The sequence below is a fragment of the Neopelma chrysocephalum genome, unplaced genomic scaffold, assembly GCF_003984885.1.
Source record: "Neopelma chrysocephalum unplaced genomic scaffold, ASM398488v2 Primary Assembly neopelma1_80, whole genome shotgun sequence".
In the NCBI taxonomy this organism is placed as follows: domain Eukaryota; kingdom Metazoa; phylum Chordata; class Aves; order Passeriformes; family Pipridae; genus Neopelma; species Neopelma chrysocephalum.
The window spans coordinates 1106177-1130174 of record NW_020897741.1 but is presented as its reverse complement, the minus strand read 5'-3'; the positions used below and the strand labels follow the sequence as shown (position 1 = coordinate 1130174).

General features: G+C 39.5%; 1 protein-coding gene across 8 annotated transcripts in view; it reads right to left on the bottom strand.

Annotated features, from left to right (window-relative positions):
• ITSN2 (intersectin 2) overlaps nucleotides 1–23998 on the bottom strand; it is an 82469-nt gene extending 58471 nt beyond the window's left edge. For 5 of the 8 annotated variants that reach the window (XM_027690112.1, XM_027690117.1, XM_027690116.1 and 2 more), the window contains exons 1-2: nucleotides 23915–23998; nucleotides 11501–11564 (exon numbers count right to left, since the gene is read on the bottom strand). In XM_027690112.1, the coding sequence (XP_027545913.1) occupies nucleotides 11501–11531 (31 nt within the window). In that variant the 5' untranslated portion in view covers nucleotides 11532–11564; nucleotides 23915–23998. Of the gene's footprint in view, nucleotides 1–5012; nucleotides 5065–11500; nucleotides 11565–16959; nucleotides 17019–23582; nucleotides 23658–23914 lie in introns of those variants that run through there. The other 3 variants (XM_027690114.1, XM_027690113.1, XM_027690115.1) reach the window with 3 other exon arrangements.

The window sequence follows — 23998 nt, the reverse complement described above, 5'->3', positions numbered from 1 at the left end:
TACGTCTATACTTAATTATAACTTCATCAACTTCTTTTATGTATGCACAGTTAAAAGGAAACACTTGTAGGTAAAGCATATTAAACACAGGGAAACGTTTCTCCTTCAATTTTGTTTTTTCACTAAAATTACAAGAATTGTGCGCACTGATGCCAAGGGAATTTTTAAAGATTTTCAAGCATCTCTGGTGTGTTACCCAAAAATAATGGGCACCTGCAGACAGGCTGTTAAACAGTGTGAGACAAGTGCAGAGCTACACAGATTTGGCCAAGAAATGCTTATTTAATTGAAGAGCACACTTACAGAAATAAGGACAAAGCAGCAGCAGCCACATTGTATTCTTTACATTATGTACAGGATTTCCAGATATTTTGATATACAGGGAAGCCTTAGGTTAGCAGTTCACTAAAATCAAATACTGGGCTTATTTAATCTATCCACCTACTCCTACAAGATATGATGCACAATTCTGCCTGATGGTATCATCACTGGCACTTCCCCACTTCAATACAAAAAAATCCATAAAGGAAGAACATTAAAATTTCTGTGCCACGCAATGGTCTCAATGTGGAAACATAATCCTTGCTTTTAGAAGGAGTATAATCCCTAAAACAATTCAGAGATACATAATAGTCTAATCCATGCTAACAGTATAGATCTACTTCTTTTCTGAATCGTACAGCACACTTTACTGTTCCAAAGCACTTAAACTATCAATTTATAACAACAGGATAGTATTTCTATACTTTATAAAAATCACAGAAACTTTTAACTCGTTATGGTTATCGATTTTCAGAAGATGCTTTCTAATTAAGTTATTGCCAACTCCACTGAAACATAAAACAACACATCAAGGAAGCAAAACATTCAAAAAAACCACCAAAAAATCCCAAAATAACAAAAACACACACACACAAACCCAACAACAAAAAACCATACAAAACCAAACCAAAAATGCAAAACACAGACATATCATTACTTGAAAATATACAAACAAAAAATATTTTTCAATTTTTGTTAGAACTCCAATAATGTACAAAATACATTAGGAAATGTGTATAAACATGACAGTACTCTGAACTGCACACTGACATGCTACCTTTTACACTAATTTTCTGTAGAATTTGTGACAATTCATTCAACAGGTTTTTTTTTTATTTAAGTTTTAATGAGGCAAGTTTTCTACTTCTCATCAAAAAGTGCAATTACTATAACAGGCAATGTTGGTAAACTTATGCTTTATTCCTGAAAGCTAATTAACTTCTTTTCTTACACGAAGAAGTTGACACACAGACTTGGCTTAACCTAAGCCTTCCTCAGATGCAGATTCAATACCAGCAATTAACAGAAAAGTATTTTCTGCCTAATTCTAGAGAAGCAATGCTAGTGAAACCACCTGTAGTTGCCGAGTTACTAACACTGATGCAGCACACGAAACAAGCCCATTCTTCTATCCAACAACATAGCTCTGTCTGTGCCCAGAATCACAGAACTAGAGAATCATTTAGGTTGGAAAAGACCTAAAGGTCAGAGTCCAGCCATTAACCCAGCACTGCCAAGCCCATCACTAAACCATGTCCCTCGGTGTCATATCTACAGTCTTCTAAACACTTCCAGGGATGGTGACTCCACCACTGCCCTGGGCACTCTGTTCCAATGCTTGACAACCTTTTTGGTGAAGAAACTGTTCCCAATATCCAATATCCTGGTGCAACTTGAGGCTGTTTCCTCTTGTCTTATCACTAGGTAGTTGGGAGAAGCGATCAGCCCCCACGTGGCTACAACCTTCTCTCAGGGAGTTGTAGAGAATGAGAAGGTTCCCCTGGAGCCTCCTTTTCTCCAGGCTGAGCCCCCCCAGCTCCCTCAGCTGCTCCTCATCAAACTTGTGCTCCAGACCCTTCCCCAGCTCCGTTGCCCTCCTCTGGACTCACTCCAGCCCCTCAATGTCTTTCTTGTCACGAGGGGCCCAAAAGTGAACATAGGATTTGAGGTGCAGCCTATATCTGGGCTGCAGAGCCCAGTATAGGGGGACGGTTGTTTCCCTAAACCTGCAATTAATACTTTTGGATGGATTCTAGGAATGGAAATAAGAGAAGAAAAAAGTCACACCAACAAGAATCTTTCAAACAGAAGGTATGAAAAGTTCAAGTAAGCAACATTATCAAGGCATAAAATAACCATATTTTGCCAAATTCTGCCCTATCAGCTTTAAGGTTACCAAACTTCCAGCTGATGGACTCCATAGCCTTCCTTTCCAGCATGACACAGAAGATGGAAGATAAGCTTACCCTTCAGTTAAGGACAAATCAGAAGTCTTTTTGAGTAAACTCAGTCAACCTGTACAGCATCAAAGTCTTTCATGAGGAAAATAAAAGTTTTTAGTCACCATGCTTGAGGAAAAAGAATACCAGAGCTTGGATTAAACTTTTCTAATTCTGGAAATGGATTTTTTATGCTGCTGTTCCTCACCAGCAGTCACAAAAACCCCTCTGATTTAATTAAAAATTTACAAAAGGATAATTTGTTTAATTATTGTCTAGCAAATCCCTGTGGAGTGCAGTGAAACTAATAAGATGCAGGTGAGTTTCCATCTGTGGCAGCCAGTAAATCTTTCTGCACCAAGAGAAATGCAGGCAATAAAAATACCAGGCAAGAGGATTCAAAATGAAACTTGAAATTAGGTGGAGTAAAGGAAATTATTCTCCTACAAAAACATACACTGACATAAAATCAGTGCAGAACTCTGTTTCAGGAATATTAGATCCTTTACAGTAATTTTTGTAGTTCTCATCATTATCTGGCCATTAGAGTAAAAACCACATTTCCGGGTTCTCAGACTTGAGGAGGAAGTCTGGGACCAGGAGGAAGGCTGATGGGTTATATTTGCAGAGAACTGGGATATAGACTTGAAAGAAAAGAGGAAAAGAGAAGAATGAAAAAAAAATTACACAGGAAGGGTGGGAGAGAAGGAAAATGAAGAGGCATTTCCTGAATGATCTTGGAAAAAAATGAAATTAGGAGATAACTTAGGAAACAAAACACAGTAATGGCCCTTCCAGCATAGACTGAGTATTCCTCCAGCTGAGACCCCAGACAGAACAACAGGCACATGGTGGTACCACAGCACATGGTGGTACTGCTCCAGGATGGCTTCTCAGCTCCCAGGGCAGCTCCTGAGAGGTGGCACCTCATCAGTGGCAGGAAAATCCAGCTATCTCTAATTGTTTAAGGAATCCAGGTAACCTTTTGGCATCCACAGCTTCCTACAGTTTACCCTGTTTATTTGGCACTGCAAAGTGCTCTGTACGTTTGATATCTGCCAATAGTACTTTCATCTGATACTGGTTCATTCTTGTGTTATCAGAGATTAATTACCATTCCTGTGCCTGCAAAATGACAGATGCCCTTGAGAAGGAAACATTCTACTGTATCCACCATCCCCACTCTTTCTTTTCCAAGCTGAAATGTCCTAGTCAATGTAATTATTCCACATACGGAAGCTGTTCTGTATCTTTGATCACTCTTGTTAAACTCCTCTTTGTAACTTCTAGTCCTGGTACAAGGAAAAAATACAGGGAAAGCTGGAAGGAAACACAAAGGTAACAGAAGCAGAAGCAGAGAGTTTGCTTAAGCAGTACTCCTTAGAAGGTTAAATTATTAATTAGCAAAACCTACCAACTATATCCAGCACATGCACAAGACTACTTTCCCAGCACACATGGGAGTTTGATTTTAAATATAATAAATTAAAAATTGTCTAATTTATGTTCATAAAACCACTGGTATTAGTTTATACCACAATCCCTAATCCTGCCACCCCAATGGCTCATGAGGACATTTAGGGACTAGAATTTGGAACAGAGTTCTTCTCTGGGTATTAGAGTTTCTCAACTGCCAGAAACCAGCAATTTGGCAAGCTTCTTGAGCCAAAAAAGCACCAAAGAAAAAAGCAAAGCATTTAATAGCCATACCATAGATCCTTCCTCCTCCTTGATTCCATGTATTGGTTCCAAAGCATCCTGAGACAGTGAGTCCCAAAAATGAGTTGTTCATTGTGTGAAACAAACAAACAACCCAACCAACCAACAAACTCAGGTTCTTCTGCTTGCCTTAAGCTCAATAATTTCACTAGGTACTGCTTTCTCTTTCAGTTCTGAAGAAAACCAGCGAATATTCTTTCCCTTATTAGCCTTTTCTATACTGTTAAGGCTTTACAGTTTTCTATTGTACCTTCATCTCAGCTGCCTCTTCTCTAAACTAAACTAAACAGTTCTAATCCATTTAGTCTCCCTTAACACAAGAGCCACATCCTCTCTTTGGCCATTTTTTTCATGGGTACCCTTATTTCCTGTTTTATTATAGGTTTTCCAGAACCTTTGTGTAACAGCAACTGCAGAGTGGATCATTTCCAGAAAGGGGAGCCTAGCGGATGTAGAGTTATCTTCAGGTCAGGTTAAAAAGTACTGTCCATGTATTTCTTAATCCAATTCGAATATAAAGACTGTGAGAAATAAGAGGAGTAACTCTGCTGGCCTTCTAACCCATATCATCTCTATCAGAAAATGGTCATACATTAACTCACACGTGTATACTTTTCTTCCCCAAGCCTGAAGAATTCCTATGAAACACAGTGCTATGAAAGCACTATCATTTGTTACACAGTAATTACTACCTGTAGCTCTAAGGAAAATACAAGTGCACCTTTTTCAGTACTGCCATACAAGTATCAACACACACTGTAACGGGTGCAGAGCTCTTCCATAATAGTGAAACCAAGACTTTCAGAAAAGACATGTTTCCTAAAGAAATAACTGTGCAGCAGAGATCACAGTTCAATGGAAAATAATGGCTATGAGAAGAAATGCAGGGAAAAATGTTTGGACATGCTTTAAAATATACCACCTACTGTAAAAATGCATATATATATATATATATATATATATATAAAACTTTTAAGCAAATTACTTTGATAAGCAGCACTAAAACAGCTCTTGATATTCAGTTGATCTTACCTGCTCTTGAGACTTGCATACAGAGAACTTCACATCCAACTAAAGCACAAGTGTTTTTAAGTTATTAAAATATCTTCTTTGAAGGTACCCAACAGGAATGCTAGTTCCATGAACACTAACATTCTTTCAACCCTTCTTGCTATCTCAGTGATGATTTCAGGTTACTGCTCCATTGTAGGAAAAACAACAGATGTCCCAAAGAACTGATGCAGCACACTGAAAAGCCTGAACACACAAGATTCCTAATTAAAGTAATAGGGCATTATATAAATTGACTGACAGACCACAATGCCTAAAAATGTGTTTATTATTGCCATTATAATTAGTGGGCTAAACCTGAACTCATTCTGCCAATACTAATTAATATCATCTATGGCCTGTTCAAAGCAGCCCTGATGATCACAGACAATTTGGAATTTAGTAGATGTTAAGATGGTGCCACTTCACACATGCCCATCAACCCTATATTACAACAGCCACATAAAGTAGTTGATCGGAGTAGTATATGTCACAAATTTTGGAATTAAATCTTCAAGGAAATGAAAATTTTAACAGTCAAAGCCCTTTGAAACTTGGCCATGTGATATATTTATGTTTGAGTCCCTTCAGTTAAGCCTTCAGCCCTCTGGCTCCATTTTGGGGAAGTATTTGTAGATCTTCTTCTGGTTTTTTGTTTAGGTTTTTATACGCTTTGAAGAAAAACCACCAGGAAGTCTCACTGACATCCCAAATGAATAAAGCAGCTTGCATTACAGTATTATTATTCCAGATAAAAACCATCCTGGGTTCCCTCCTCAGTGTAAATTTATCTTTTAAAAGCTAACACACAATACTAACAAAATAAAATCTTAGCAAGACAGAGCAGCTATAGCTTTAAATTAAGTTAATGGATGAAGACCTAACACTAATATCCACTATTACCTAATTCTTTATTACAGTTTAGGAGCACTGGATTGGAAGGGACTTCCAAGGTCACCACATGCAGGCTCTGCTTCTCCAAGAAACTCTAATATGTTAATTCCTTCCTAAAATGCAAGATCTGCCTTAAGGCAATCAGACTTTTTTCTTGACCATGGTCCAGAACGTCACTGCTGACAGAACCGTTCCCATTTCCAGACCAACAGCTGATTCATCTCTATTTACCCTTGTGTTAACATTGTACTCAAAGACAAGTTAGTTTCCTTCCTTAATCTTGTTCTTCCTATTAAGAAAAAAATAAAGAGCAAATTTATGTACTGAAAAGTAAATGTAGTGAAATTAAAAAAAAACAGCAAACCCACCAAAACAGCAAAGCCAATCTCTTTATCCTTTCCCAACACTTAATTCATCTCTCCTGGGTAACACCAAACCTCAACTTTGCATCTATTTCATTTCCTGGGTTTTTTCCCCTCTTCAGCAGATAACCCAAATTCTACCCTATATCCTACAAGATGTCTCACCAGTGCCTTAGGCAATAGCACACAGCACTCCTTATTTCACCCACCACATTTTAGGATGCATTTCCTTTCCCTCAAATCACGTAATTACTACATGATCATCCAATACATCCGGTTGTCTTCCTCCTTAGTCACAGCCAACTGCTGAGTTCCCAGCACACAGCAAAAATCCTTCCAGCCCATAATGCTATGGCTAAAACGCTATTTGGAGACAGCACAACAGAAATGTGATGAAATTTAGCCAATGATATGTGGTCCATACTGTGTAATTCTGGCTGGGAAATGACTCCAAAGTTTGTGACATCGCCCAATTTAACCAGGATACATTTGCTTTTTAGTGGTAATATTGCCATAAATAATAACTAAGACTGGCCTCAAGATAAAACCCATGAAGAATATCATGATTACAACATTCCAGTTTGAAATGTGCATTTTCTCTCCCTTTTAGCCAGTTATTTCCCTAGTGAAGTCCAACCATGGGATCTGTTACACTTGTTCTACAAAATTCAGTTAGTGAAGAAGGCATAAAGTAACAACCTTCCCTTGTTAAAACCTTCCCTTGTAAAACCTGATTCCATTTACTCCCTTTAATATTTACCTCCATATCTAATTATTTCTTCCTCCTAAGATTTCCTCTTACATCTGCCATGTGAATCATATTATCCTCATAATTAAATATGAATAAGAGACTTTGTATTCTGCAATCCTACAGAGCTATTTCTGACTTGTTAGGATTAAAGAAAATACAAAATACGGCAAACGCAACTGGAAATCTAATTTTTTGCAGGGTGTAATAATGGAACATATACACTTCCCTGACTTGAGCATTTTAATTTTGCTCTGTATCAACTGATATCACTGTCCTCACTGAAAAGTGAGCGGAAGGATTAATTCCTAAGTAAGGACAGAGAAAATATTTGTCCGTGTCTTAGAATTTCTTTCCTTTTCCTTCTTTTAGGTGCAAGAACAAGTTCTGATATTTTCTTTGCAAGGTCTAATTCAGCTTTGTATCTTTATCTACGCTTGTTGATATGCAAGTCTACAGTTTCCGTATCTACAGTGCACACAAGGTTAAGAGTCAGGTTGCATTCAAGCAGTTTTTAATTGAACTCTGACGACCAGGGCTCCTCCTAATTAAAAAAAAGTTCAGACCACAAGTCTTGAGACTGACTTTTTTACAAAGAACATGCAGCAGAACCTATCAGTGAGTGTTTTGACTTTGACACCAGGGGAATCAGGACCTCACACAACTCCTTCATGAACCCCAGTCTCCTACATACCTAAGTGTGGGGACACAAAATTCTATTCAGAGCAGCACAAAATCCAGTTTGACTTATGAAGGTTTAGAAGCACATGAAATGAGTCATGACTTACTTTTTGCACCTCAGTTTATCAGAGACATTTTCCTGCTGGACCACAAAAAATTTGTATCGAAAGGAAACAGGTGGTAGGAGGGAAAGGGAAGGACAAATAAAAACATAAACAAAAAAAGCACACAACCCAAAAAATTCCAGTGGTACTTAAGGAAACAATGTGAAAGATACTGATCAGCAAATACTGCTTTCCTTGTTCCAGCTGGTCTGTTAAGATTAAATCTCCTCAAACCAAGATCCAGCATCAGTATTGATATGAAACCCTGAACAAATCTACCCTACAGAAGAAGGAAGGGGACCTGGAACAGAAACATCAGGCAACTGCTCTCCAGCTGGAAAGAACACATCCCATGGCAGTGAAGGCCACTTCTTCCTGCTCTGTGACAAAGGCTGCAATCACAGAAACAAATTAGATGGAAGTACATCTTAACCTATTAAAGAAAGCCTTTATTCTTTTAAATTTTGTTTGTGGTTAGCACATTAGGTCTTTCTTTAGAAACACGACTATTGAAGATAGTTGTTATTTAGTTTAACTAAATGCCATTTCCAAAGGTTTTTGCAAGACTTGGGATGAATTCCTAAGAAAGCTTTGTCCAGATGGAGAACTGTATGTAAGGAGAATCAACTACCATAAACTGGGTTTGTATTATCATTTTCACAGAAACAATGATCAATATTCAGACAGTTATTGGATAAAACTAAGCCCTCAGTAGGGAATCCTTGATCTTGTTTGCAGACTGGGGAGAGGGATATGCCTGGAGTGACTCTTTGATAGAACTGGACTCCACATAGATAAATGTATGTTATCCATCTGGTGCTGTAATTGGCAGACTTTATACATAAGACACATGTTGCTCAGCCTTGCCTGTTCATATAAAATGTCATAATAACCTTTATATTTTGCATGGGATATAAATTTGTAAAGAAATCTACACACGCTCTTTTGTCCTGCTTTTCCTTGTCGAATTTCCAGCTTATTAGTAAGGCATCCACAAAGGTCACCTTGGACAGCAATGGAGAGTCAAAGGGAACTCCTCTCCATTGGTTGTGTCCTTTCATGACTTTAGAGAAGAAAGGTCTGGCAAGAGCACGTGCCCCTAGAGCACACAATGCTGCAATGAGCTGAAGTTTACACATGGCCACAGAATTACAACAGAAGGTGCCAGCTCTCAGTACAGCACACAGTTTGGCCATCAGCCACATGCTGAAGTTCTGGGAGCCTGCTCAGCCAAGGTATATTCTGAAGGTGCCTCAAAAAAGCTGAATCTCCCCACTGGAAGTCAAGCACAAGCACACGGCTCAGTTACCCTTCCTTCTCAGGGTCCTGTGCAGACTGGCTTTCTCTGCTTAGGCTGGTAAATAAAGTATTGTAGCATCTCCTGTATTTGAGACCGAGCATCACGCTTTGACATTTGAACCCTGCAGTTCTCAAACTCCTTGTCACCCCGTGTCATATCATCACAGACTTGTACACCCATCTGCTCCACGCTATCCACTCACTCTTCTGTAACACTGAGTGCCAAAAATAATCCCGAAAGAGAAACCTGAAACAGAAACTACTTCATGCCTTACACTAATCATAAACTAAAATCTATCTTTTTATCAAGATACAATATTGTACCTCGAAGAAATAAGAGGTTTCTTCCCCCATAAGAAAACCACCATTTCTCCCACCAGGTGACAAAAGGGAAGGGTCAACATTATGCTAAAATGAAGGTAAGGCAGGCAGCCAGAGCTCCCAGGCTGCAGCAATGCCTAATGGTTTAGTTGCCTCACACATAACCTCATTCCTCATCTCATGCTTCAAGTCACTACCAAGGTCTAACAACATAATTAGAGGTTTCTTGCAATGAGTGGTAAATGCAGGTGATCTACTTTGAATGCAACCACTACAGCAGTGCTAAGTAGCAAGGAAGCAAAACACAGGTTAAAGAAGAACAACTTCAAGGGCAGAGGTTGCTCAGTATTTATCCAGAAATCACATTAGAACTATTCTTTTTTTCCCCACCTGACTTGTTTGAAATTTAATCAATTCTGATAAGAAATATGGCTACAAAACTACACACAGAGTCATTCAATTATTCTGTGAGGAGCAACAGCTTAACTATTGCCTGGTTTCTCTTACTGTGCCTTTCAACACAGTAAAACTGTGAGGGGAAAGGCAGCATCCTCTGGCACCATTCCCTTTGAGAGCAGCAGACAGTACTGCCCAGGGGATTTCAGATCAAGGAAAGGATCACTCTCCCAAACTAAGGCTTCTGAGATCAAGTCATGTACGTGCCCAGTGCTGTCAACACACTTGCAATATAAGGTAGAAAAATAAGAAAACCATTATGTGCTTAAGGTATCACCTACAACAGCATCAAGGAGTGAAAAGCCAAAACAAAGACACTAAATAACTTATTCACACATCAAACACGGAGATAGCCAAGGACATAAATTTGTACCTTCCCCAAAGAGAGTTTCTGATGGTTTATTTTAAACTGAGAAGCAAAAAGCATGTGGCAATTATAAAAAAAATTCATTATGTCCAATAAGGTGGACACAATTTTTCCCCTATTATATAACACATTGACTCCTTTTACTTTTCTTTTTTTGTTAGGTCTGTGAAAAAAAGTCTGGAACAAACTGCAGCTGACTGTATAAAATAAAGTGTTGATCACAACGATTTTTTTTTCACAAAATGTTTTATGCATATATGAAACAGGTATGTAAAAGAGAGGGTTAATTTGAAATCTTAATGTTGTTCTTTCGAAAAAAAACCACAACAAAAACAAAACAGCTTCCCCTTACTCACCCAATTTATCTCAGCAGTGACAATTTTCTAAACTAGTTCAGTGAAGACCTCCCAGTCCTGCAGTAACCTTCACAGAGAAATGAGCTAAGAAATACTCATTCTTGTATCTATTTCCCCACTTTCATCGGGAGTAATACTCCTTATAGGGAATAACTGAATATGCGAAACAATGTAAAACATTGTTTCTATACTTGTACTTTCATTTTGGCCAGCTCTGTAAACAACAACATGCAAATGTCGAATTTCTGAGCAGATCTTTGCAAATCATATTTTCATAAATAAGCTCTGTCCCATACATACACACATAAACAATTTTAAGGTTCCAACTCTCATATGTCTTTGAAAGGAAATCACCAAGAAACAAATCCAAAAGTTTCTATAGAGGAAAGGGTACAAAATGAAGAGAAAAATACTTAACTTTTTTTTAATTGAGGAACATTCTTAACTTTTGTTTTTTAATTGAGACAGACTGGTTGTTTTCATCAGTGTCACAAACTGCTTGACACAAATATTTTGTTTAAAATAAATAGTGTAATGGATTATAATGGAACACGTTTTGTGCTGAATTACGTAACAGAAAAGGTATGCAAGTTTAATCAACTATTACTTAGCATATTCCCCACTTGAAGTCAGGCAGTGTTCACACTACAACTCACACATTCCTCAACCCTTTAAACGATGCGAGATTACCAGACACTCCCGGCGTATCCCTACTTCAAATTACACTGCAGTGATGCCTCTGCCGTGTCTCACAGCACAGGTTGGGCTACGGGAAGCGATCTGCAGCAAAGTGACCATAACGCTGCTGCAGGTACCAAAAAACACACAGAAACCAGCCAAACCTCCCACCCCGACCTAAGCAAACCGAGCGCGGCTACTCACCGTTCATGGCTGTGGGAAACTGAGCCATCATGGTCCCGGATCTGCCTCGCTAGCTCTTAGCCATCTGCAACATAAAAACATCGTGCCATTAATAATGCAACAAGGGCAAAACTGCGCTGCGCTCCCGCTGAGCGGGGGAACGTCCGTCCCTTCAGCTCCCACTTCCGACACCAAACAATGCCCGGCTTGGGGCTGCTGCTGAACCAGCTGAATTTACACTGGGGAGGGGGTGGGGGAAATTTTTTTGTCTTTTTTTCCTTTCTTTTTTTTTTTTTTTCTATAGGCTATGCAGTGCAGTCCTGGACCTTGTGGCACATTCTTAAAGGAAAACAGTACCAACTGTTTAGCAACTGCCGCATGATGTACACAAACAGTTGCCAGAACATATGGCTGGGGACAGCCTTCTCCTGGCGGGAGCATAGGCTTGGGGTCCCAGCAGATCTTTGCCAGCTCTCCCTGGTAAATATTTATGTATATCAGAAAAAAAACAGTGCAATCCTGAGCTCCGTAACCAAAAGCTTCTGCTGAGAAAAGTGGAAGAACAATTATTATTCAAATTCACCCATTCCACTACTCCACACACTATTAACAAAGAAAACACTCTTACATGATGTATTCTGAAAAAAAGACTTGTCCTAATAAAAGTCTGTCACCAGCCAGTTTTCGAGAAGCAACACAATGAAGTTATTCCTTTTCCTGAGCTACTGCATAAAGACTCAAAGCAGCATTTAAAGAGTCTCAACAGAATTTACTTTCATAATAAATACCAGAGTACTAAGACGAATTTTGTTTTTCTAGTATGTATCCTTTCAACATAATAATAACAATAATTATCTTGAAATAATAATAATTCTTCTTAATAATAATTCACCTGTAATAACAATTCTTTAGAATTGCAAAATATTCACTAATACTTATCTGAGGTAAAAGCATAAAAAAATTCACTGCTGTAAAAACACAGAACTAAGATAATGCAGCGAGCTTGTACTTTGGATGAGACAATTTTAGTTAAATACTGAAATATATCCATCATTATCCTTGTGCTCTATGCGGAGAAACTATTGTACATGATGAGGCTACAAAAAGGAAACATTAAAAAAAACCCCAAAACCACAACCCTCTTCAGGCACACCAAACCTTTTCCCCCCACCAAAAGAAAAACAAAACCAAACTGAACCAAACAAAATATACATACAAACAAACAAAATCCACCCAACTCTTCCCCTCTCAATACAACCACAGATTTTAGTATTAAGTACGGAAATATCACATCCCCCATACTCCCTTCCTCTGCTTAAAAACTCCTGTACATCTCATCACAAAAATCACAGAACTGGAAAGTACTGTGGTTCCACCTTTTTGTACCTATTGCACATTTCTTCACTAAAAATAAGAGTCTAGGATCTGTGGCTACACACACATACATACATATTTTAAAAAAGTAAATGGAATAGTTGGTGAGTCCAAATGATCTCTCACAGAGACATTAGGTATCAACTGCACAAAGATGCAAAAAGGAAGCATGGATCTGTTCCAAGACATGAACCTACCAAGCAATCTACCAAGGGACACTTGAAATCTATAAATAGCCTTCCCAAAAAATGCTGCCACGGTTGTCAAACATTTCTCCAGCACACTTCTCTGCAAAAGCTGTTCTGTCAAGAAGGTCTAAAAGAGAACTTGAAACCATGACACAGAAGCAGAATGCTGGAGAACACCCCCAGAATCAGCAGATTTCCACCTTCATGTGACTTGCTCCAGATTTACAGTCTTACTGAATAAGAGCTACACATCTGATCTTTCCTCCAACTCACTTCATCCTCTTACTTTCAGTCTGCTTTTAGGTTTCTTTGAATGAGTAATCCCAACAGAATCACAAAAACATAGAACATCCCAAGCTGGAAGGAACATAGGAAGATCATTGAGCCCAACTTCAGACCCCACAGAGGACACTAAAAATTATCCCACGATGTAACTAAAGAGCATTGCCCAAACACTTCATGAACACCAACTGGTTTGGGGCCGCGACCCCTTCCCTGGGGAACTTGTTCTTGTACATGACCATCCTCTCAGTGGAGAACTTTTTCCTTACATCCAATCTCAAGTTCCCAGACAGAGCTTTAAGCCATTCCCTCATGCCCTGTCACCTGGGAGGAGAGAGCAGCACCTCCCTGACTGCTCCCATAATGAGGAAGCTGTAGACAGCAAGGAGGTCACCCCTCAGTCTCGTCCCTAAGCTGAACAGACCTAGTGTCCTCAGCTGCTGCTCAGAAGTCTTGCCCTCTGGTCCTTTCACCATCTTTGTTTCCCTCTTTTGGATACATTCTGATACTTTTATATCCTTCTTACATTCTGAGGCCTAAAATGCACACAGTACTTGAGGTGAGGTCTCACAATACCAATCTGATAATAATCAGACAATACAGGTCTCATAATAAACTGATTAACTCTTAAAGCCCAAAACCTTAAGATATATATTTTTAAAATACTTTATACAACTCACAGTTACAGATAAAGTCAGATTTTTGCCTTGTTTTTGCTGAAATGGCTCATGTAGACTGAACTTCCAAAACCCTCAACTGCTGAGCACAGGAGTGGGAGAAGTGACCCAGGCAACTTCACGCGCACAAAACGTGGAAACCCCCTCTCCCTCAACATGGGATTTTTCAGCATAACCTGAAAATTCCCCAAGTTTCCCAAGCTTAGGTTTGACCCAAGCTGGTAAGTTTGCATTGGGCATTGCCATGTAGATGTACCATCCTTAGGTCCAAAAACAAGAGCCAACTGCCCAACAAGTCTTACTGAGAGTACATTACAGCAATGATAAGTGATTAAATCATGATTTAGCTCTGTTGTCTCACTATTATGTCTATATGCAGAACTTGTCATATTTTAAATAAATACTAAATCTGAAAGGCACCAAAACCCTCTTACATTGAGCCTCACAAATAGAAAAAACTATGACCTCACAGAAGCAACCAAAAATCATAAATGAGTTTTTTACAGGATTTTATATCTCACCAGTACTGCAACCCCATTTTATCCCTTTGCACAGATCCATTTCATTCGAACACCAGGGTTACACCAAGCACACATGCTTCTCTGGTGACAGATTCTGAAGTTGTACTGATAGGTAAAAAAAGGAAAAACAGAACTATTGCTGCAACATAATTTCTCCTCATTTTTTTTTAGAGAAGGAGGAAACAGCCCAGTAAACTTGAAGTCTACAAAAATTTTTCAAAAGTCTGTGAAAACAATCCTTCTCAAAGAATGGAGTTTGTCCTCAACAAGTATTCTGTCTTCCACGTCTCCACAGTATATCACAAAGGCTTGGAGATTATGCATATATCAAAGTTAAAAGTTGTTTATTTTTACAAATTCCAAATAAAGTTGCTCCAGTTGCCATCTATAAAGATCTAAATGTGTAAAAGCACCTTGCACCTTTGGGACACAGGTGTGAACCACTTATGTAGCAAGAAAGTCTCAATAAAATATTCTTGAAGTCAAATTTATGTTTTTTTAGAATAATTTCAATAACTTCTAAACATTAATGAAGGTGAAAGCTGTTAATTTTCAAAGAACCTTACTATCCAATACTACAGAGAAAGCCAACGTCATATAAAAATGTTCACTAAAGGAAAAAAAAAAAAATCAAGAAAATACTATAACCAGTATCCCAAACAGATGATATAGATGAAATCATGGCCATCACCACCAGAATATCTCACAGAAAATTATCTGTTTTTCCAAAATGTTCTAGGAGAGGCGCTTGGTGAACTCGGCCATCAGTCATAAGAAACTGTGGCAGCCACAACACAAAATCCATGTTGTAACAACAGGATCAAACATCCCTGTGAACATCATAGACGACATTAAGTCCTGCTGCCATTTAGGGTGAAAACAGGAAAACTTGGATCTTACATTTAAATAGCAGAACAGCAAGTTCTTGTAAACAAACCATCTGACTAGTCCCAATGTTTAAAGCACTAATTGTTTTCACAAACTGACCTGCCAAACTGCAACTGCTGTTCCCTCTCTCAGTGTTCATTATAGTTTGTTACAAATTGGGAAAACAAATGAGGAGATTGCAAGAAGCAGGGGGGACCTCTGGACTATGCTGAAGGCATTAGAAAACATTAGATAGAGCTGGGCAAAAGGCAGGAGAAAGGGAAAAGAAAAAGCTTCTTTCCCATCATGGGCATATTGCCATTATATGAAGAACAGCCTTACCACAATCTTTGTTAATATTTATACTTGCATCAATTTTTTTCAAAATATTTCTCAGAAAAACCACAACCACATAGTTTTAGTAGGAACGCAACAGGCTCTGTCTGGAAGAAAGAAAATACCATGGAAGCAGCATGTGTGGACACTACTAACTACTCTTTTCCTTTCCCCAAGAGCAGGAAGAAGATATATTGCAGATTTTTGCTGCAAGAACCAATTAGCAAGGACAGAGACTGCAGTACTAGTTGACCAATGTACTCTTTACAACACCTGTAGACCTGGACAATTCAAAGACGACTCATTAGTATTTGCAGAGCAAACAGTGACAGTGTAATAGCCCATGTAGTTGTTCCCTGCTATTTTTTGATTACTCTCTTGAAAATGAGAGAATAATATGCATTAGTAAGGCATTATTAACCAGCATGGAATACAATTTATCTTTTTGCAAGACATATGGGTAAGACAGTTTACTAATTAAAAAAAAAAAAAAGAAAAACAAAGAAAAACATCAGAACATTTTGTCAGGCCAAGCATTTATCTCCTTTATACAGTGGAGTTATACACAGTGACATGGCCTTTTCAAAATGCACTGTGCCCAACTTCACGAAGTCCACCCACTCTGATAACAAATGAATGACATCAGTGACAAAATGGAGAAGTCTATCCCGGGTAGCACATTGCTGGATCTTCCTGCTCTCCTCTGCCACTGTGGATAGCAGTACTGAAAGTCTAAGTTAATATTTTGACATTCCAAAAAGAAAAAAAAAAAGGGTTAAGTATTTTACTTCTTACCCCTATGGTACAAAGTCCCTTCCTTGCTCACTGTGAAAGAGTAACTTCCTTCCCAACAGTTATCCCGAGAGAACACAAAAAGTATTTTTTTGACAAATATCCTTCTGCCCACCTTGCTCAACTAACAGGCTTTCTGAACATACTGACCATGCAAAATACAGGAATCTCTGTTTCTGTTCAAAAAACAGAATTGTGTGGTCAGTATTGCTGGGTTTACTCTGTTTCTTACACAGCTGCTCAGCTGTGAAAGCACCCATTCAAAGTGTCAAGACACAGTTCAGCTCTCTCCTCTGTCTCTGGAGATTAAAGCTGATCTTTCCTTCCTCCTAGGAGAAGGTTTTCCCCCATTTTATTGCACAGTCATTCAAGGAAACTCATGAGCAGTGTTTGCAATAGTAATGTCAACTCAGGATTTCAATCTCCTACGTGAAATTCTTTACCATTAAGACAGAAATCTGCAGGTCCCTCTCTCTCTGTCCATGCCTGTCCAGCTTTGATTCTTCTTTGCAAAGTAGAAATTATTCTGAGGGAGGGAATGAGAATCCCACTTCAGGAAGCTCACTATTTAAATCCCTGGCCCTTCTCCCAGGAGACACGCACATGAACTTCCTCAGGAAAAGATGGGAATTGAACCCAGCTCTGTCACGCCCTGGAAGAACACATTCACTAATCTGATCCCAGACACAGACAGACATCACTCCCTCTGCTTGCTTTGCTTAAAATGGAAAAGAAAAATAGCAAAAAGGAGAGTGTAGACTATTTATAACTTTGAGGGGTTTTTTTAAAGGCTCTGAGCTTCTACCTTTGAGAAGTCTGCACAACGTAACCTTTCCAGAGAGCTGAGTGAGATACACTTGCTCCTGAATGGGTGGTAACTTAAAATACACTCTTGTCTTTTTTTGCTTCCTACTTTCTAATTTACATGACTCCCCACTCCATATGCTGCTTTTTCTAGATCCTCTTTTGAGACACACCAATTCTCACGCCTAATTATTTGCAAGCGTTGTACAAGCACCCTAAAATCCTGTTTGGTGAGGTCCACACATCTTGAAACCTGCAGTTCTCAATTTCCACATTTCAACTCCTAATTTATGTCAATGTGGGCTGAGGTAGGACATAAGTATTTGATGAGTTTTCTCTTCTTTTCATTATTTTCTTACTTCAACCATGACTGGAAACATTCAGAGCCTATTATTTTTAAGCTTATTCATTTGAAATCTTACCATCTTAAGAGGAAATTTTTGAGCCCACTCCTGTCCTTCCATCAGAAGCAAAATCTGCCTCCTAACAGAGGGAAAAAAAAAATCTAACAGAATAATTCTTAATGTTATCTTCTCCTTACAATAGAAGAGATGCTATTCGACTTGCTGCTCAGCTTTCAGCCCCAGATAATAGTGCAAAACATACAGAACATCTAAGGAACTGCTATAAGCTGAGCATAAAACAACAGATACATGGGCAGTCTCTGTGCTCAGCAGAAAACAATCTCTCACCATTTATAAAACTAATGAAGGTAAAACATTCAGCGAGACTGAATTTCCATTTTAGCTATGTATTTTCAAGCTGGTCAGGTGCACAAAACCATCACATACAACTTCTCAAAATTGAATGAGATGACAAGCAGAGAGGAGAAAGGCCACAAGAGGCCTTCAAAGCAAAGCAATGGTGTTTATCTTTGACGAATCAAAAAAACAGGGAAATCTCGTGGGAGAAAAAGAAAAGAACAGCATAAGGCAGTCAAAACAGGAAAAATAATTAGGTAGCATTATTTCAGATAGGTAAAAATGCACTCCCCACTCCCATCCATAAGTGTCACCCGCGTTCTATTACCAAGAACAGTCCTTCAAAGCATCCAGTTGAAATTTGGTCTCTTCAAACCTTTACCACTGAGCTCTACAGCATAGAGTAATAATGTTTTAACCACCACAAATTAATGTAATGAACTTAGGGAATCAATTATCACCTGTGTTAGACACACATCTCAACATCACACAATATCCTGAGGGACAAAAGTATCTCAGAGACTTGTCCTACCTCAAGAAACTCGTACAAGTGTTATGGAAAAAGCAAGAGTTTTAGATTTTGAGTAGCAAAATTCTTGACCTTTGAAAAGTAAGACTAATAGTATTTAAATCAGCTCTGATTTTTTAAATACATTTATTAATATAGCCATAACAGCTCATTTTTTTTCCACATTCCAATTGTAATACTTTTAGAAACAAAAAAAGTCAACTCCCATTTCCTGTTCTTCCCTTACTTAATGTGTATGCTGCTGAATCACTAACTGCAGATATCGCTCATGACTGATGCCACAGCATTTCACAAGCTCCACTTGCATCAGCCTCGAACATTTTCACTAGAAGAGCCAGTTCAGAATTATTTACCAGCTACTTCTGAAGATGAAGACACAACATCCCATATCAAAATGTCCTAAGTCTCCTCTCAGAATCGTTGTTCCAAAGAAGCTGTGACTTTTCTGGATCAACCATGCCTTTTCAACTATCTGTAACTGCCAAAATATTTAAAAATAGTTCTCAGGTACTTGTGCTCTATAAGGTAATTCCAATACTTTGTCCTGCTACTGTCATCATGTTACATCATTTGAATTTCATGTGTTGTTCTGAAAATAAGAGTTACACAACCCTGTGCTCATCTATATATTAATGTTCAACCCATTATTCTAACTCCAGGATCCAAGTAACCAAGCTGGCCAGGCTGCTTTCCTATACTGACAAAGTTCTAAATATTCCCAATTTAAAGAAAAATGACATTTCATCAGCTCCATTTTTACTTTATAATTTTTATGTGACCTAATCCTCACCTTTATAACATTTGGTGCTAACGTCACAACAATACCAGAAAAACAAGTTACTACAGTCTCTGTACCATCTTGCAATGGGCAATACAACAAAGAATGTGTGGAAGTAAGACCTGACGAAATAAAATCCCCTATCTTGTTTTCTAGAGGCTTATCCTTAAATAAACCTGAGAATAAAAAAAACCAGTAACAACAAACCCCACAACCATCCTGATAAGACAAGTAAGATAAATGAATTAATGAAAGCAGTTACATAATAGAAACCAAGCAACCAGGATGCTCAAATTCTTAGCCTGGCATTCTAAGGGTAGAAGAGATGAGTAGTTAACACGTACTTTGATGAATCCCATCATCCAATGTGAACCAAGCTCAACTGAGGGGTGTACTTTGCACAGATCTTAAGTGCCTACAAGATTCATGAAAACAGGCAACCAGAGAAAGCACAACCAAATTTAGCACCCTCAATGAAAAGAAAGACTTCTGTGTGTTTGAGTACCAATATTAGACACCAGAGAATCCACATGCCAAAAGCTGCTCTAAATATACCAACAGCGTGAAAAAACTCAACACAAGCTCACATCTCATTAATCTCAAACAGCCACAGAAAACAAGGTTTCACTGCTCACAGCTGGCTTAAAATTTCAGTTTACGCTGCTCTGTCACTGGAAGGAACTTGAACTCACACATAGCATAAGCCTCCCAGTTCTATATTGATCAGGATTCAAAAACACCATTTCCAGAGGTAATTCAGGTACCTGCAATTTTTGCAACCAAGCACTTGAAAATTTCAGGATCACTTAAAACAGCTGCTTAGCACTTCCAAAAATCCAACCAGGCACTCTAACATGAGTGCTTCCCCGCAAAATAGACTGTTATGTCATCTATCACCGACAAATGTACATAAGGAAAATGCAATTTTAAAAGGTGAAATTAAAGGGTGATAATATGTTTTTAAAGGTAAAAGGAATACAGTAACTACCCTATATCACCTCATACCTAGGATCAACCTCTGAACCTCAAAGTACACTTTGTGTTAAGTGTTTTACTGATACGCGATAGTTCTTGAAACAGGTCAGTCATAAAAAAAGAGAACTCTCTAATTAGCTCAACTTTATCTTTGTTATCTTAAAAATCACCAATCATCACCTAAGACGAAAAAGCTCAAGCAAGGTCACTAACTTTCCCACATCATTCAGACACGACATGACCCCTCCAATCTAAAAGCAACACTAGTCAGCAAACTATTGCTCTCACAACTTTCACAGGACTAAACCAGTGTTTTCAGTGTCTAAACCAAGCTTCCCCCCAAAACTTAAAAACATGGCAGGATCCATCATCTACTATCCTTTGCCAAAAGATGTGGCATTACAATGAACTGAAGGCAGCTTTTGGAAGTCAAAATAACTTGAAAACAAGGAAGTAGAGCAGTTGCATACATATATATGGAACAAATCACAGGCCCAGTGCTGCCAGGAACACTGGGTAATGTCACTGCAAGACCAAGCTCTGTGATTTATGGGAGGCCCTGGTGACTGATCAAGGATCCTGATGATGGGAAAAAGGCAAACATCAGACTCATCTTCTGGAAGGGCCAGTACACCAATACAGAAAGCTGCTAAATCTTACTTCAGTCCCTGGAAACATAATGGAGCAAATCCCCTTGTGAGTCACCTGCAGCTGCTTGAAGAACAAAAAGGTGATGGGAAACTGCCACCATCCATCCAGGACAAACCACATCTGATATCTCATGGCTTTCTGTGTTGAGATGACTGGCTCTGTGAATGAGGGCACAGCAGCTTGTTTTGACTCTATGAAGGCTTTTAACAAGGTCTCTCACAGTATCCTTAGAGCCAGACTGGTGGAATATAGTTTGAAAAGGTTCACTGTAATGTGAGTGGAAAACCTGCCTGATCACCAGACTCAAAGAGCTGTCATCAGTATTCCAACATCCGTCTGTTTGGAACCACTGATGTTCCCCAGGAGTTGACAACAGGGCCAGTACTGTTTAATGTCTTCACTGGCAATCTGGGCAATGGGATGGGATGCACTCTGAGCAAGCATGGACACCAAACAGGGGACGGCTGCCCAGTGAGTTGGTGGGATCTCCACGCTCGGAAATAATCCAAACATAACCAGACATGGCTCTGAGGGACCTAATCTGAGTTGGCCATGCTTTTCACAAGAATTCGACCAGGTGATCTCCAGAAGTCCCTTCGAAACAATATTATTCTGTAACTACATTTTAGGTTAATAAAAACAAATGGAAGCAGTTAAAAGCTATTTTAAAACCTGAGATGTTGGCCAGAAATTAACACTAGAAATAAAGATGTCTAATCCAACTTCTGAACTAGTTTTCAAAAGGCAAAGATAACAGCTCTGGCCTTTAAAAGAAAAAACTCATGAAAAGCTGTTTTCACAAATTTTACATACTGAGTCTTTTGAGGTAACAGCAGATAATTTACTTGTAAACTATTAACCAAACAGACCAGAGACCTCTGTCTCAATTTGCAACAAGAACTAGTGCTCTGGACTACACTGCTCTTCAGGAACTCATCCCAAGGTCTTTTCCTGACAGCCACCTGTTTTCAAGGAGGGTGAAGGTTTTTGATAATGCCTCAAGCAAACCATCACCTTTCACTTTCCAAATGCTGCCCCGTTTTCCTCACCAGCTCCTGAGAAGCAGCTCAGTGAAGAAATACTGTCACCCACAGAATTTAGCTTCATTTTTCATAGCTGCTTCTTTCCTGTGGCATAAAATTAATTCAATTTTCAACATTATACAACAGAAATATTTGCAAAAACCCCTGCTGTAAGAAGTGCTGTAGTCAAAGTCACTGTAATACCTGAATCTCAACAAATAAAGCATTCTCATCAACACAGTTTAAAATCATCCATGGGTCACTTCTGCCTTGATGTGACAAGGCATTCTTCTGCTTACAAGAAGAATGGTTAAAAAAATAAACAGCCATAAAGCTTTGTTGTTTTGACCCGCACCTATAGTAGATAACCCTATTATTGTTATGATTAGCACAAACAAGCCATATGTACCCAGTTTTTGTTATATTGTTACTGCTACAGGAATATACTCCTTGTTTCTATTACAGTGACAGCTACAATTCAGCCAGGGACACATCCCATACCCCAGATCTTGTACAGACAGAGGAGAAAAAAGTAAATGCAATTCTCTCAGGATAGTAATTAAAAGGATAAGCACATTCATTTGATCTAATTTAGGCATCTGAGTTAGGAGGCTAATCTGACAAAAAAATTTCTGTTCAACAGAGAGCACACAGCAGTCTAAATCCATGTTTGCAGGGATCATGCAATTCTCTTCACATCACACGGAGCCTGAAGCAGGACTTCTCTAAATACCCAGAGGTACGGTGGTGTGAACGCCCCTCCCAGCTCAGTCAGAATAAAAAAATACAAACAAATCAAACAAGGGAGGTAGAGTGGAAACAAGGAAACAACAATGAACCAGGTTTGGTAGAAGAATGAAGCCCAGCTAGCTCTTTATCCATTTAGTTCCTAGTGCTCATTAGTTCTGAACATCATCATTACATCAGCAGATGCAGATGCTTGTGACAACCAAATTTCAGATGAACAATTTAAAACTCTCGAAAGCAAGCTGCATTTTATGTACCACTGATGTTACCCATACCACGGACTGCTTTACACGTTCTGTGTTTTCCCGTGTTCGGCGCGGGAGCTGCTGCCACCACAGGCCGGCACGAACAGAAAAGGAGTTTAAAAAACATCATGTTCCCAAAAGAGCGATGCACAGGATAGGGCAGCCTGGGCGCAAATGACTTCTCATTCCAGTGATTTAGATGGGGAATTTCCAAACTGATGTTTAAGAGAAACGCTTGAGAAAATAACTTAAAGATCGCAGGCACTATCTAACGCACGATCTACTTTCGAGTTCTGCAGTGTGACAGATGTCAAAGCCCCAGCTGCTGTGAAAACCATTTACCGTATTCAAAATGGTACCTTGATGTTTAGGGAACCGAATCACGTACCTCAACCACATTTTATTTTCTGAATTTACGACATGCCGCGGGGAGAAGTCGAGACCAAGAAGAGCCAGTCTATTTACAGACAAAACACTTCGCAAACTTTAACTGCAGAAACCAGCTCGATCTCTCCGAACTCCGGGCTTCCACCGTAGCTACAAGGCACCAAAACCACCATCACCGCAACAAACCGGGCTCTAAAAACACGTCCGAGTCACCTCAGTCACCTCACCTCGGGAGCTGTTTGGGCACGGGCACCGGGATTTCTCCGCTGGCAGAGCAGTAATGGAGCACAGGAGAGCAGCAGCGCTGGCAGTGGGAGCCACCGCCGCTACCGTCCAAACCCACCAGAAAAAAACCCACAGAAAAACCGAAAAAAACCCCCCAAACAAACCCAAACCTCACCAGCCTCAAATAAGGGGAACAAACATAACTAAAGCGGCTTGGGGCAGCAGAACCCCGGAGCGCTCCTGTCCCGCCCGGCAGCTCGGTCCCCCGCACTCCCCTCCGCCGGTGCCGTCCCCGCTCCGCCGGACGCGGGGCCCGCGGCCGCCCCGCCGGTACCTGTTGCGCTGCCCGCGAGCGGCGGCTCCGCTCGCGCTGCGGCTCCTCCGCCTCCCGCGGCGGCTCAGCCCCACAACATGGCGG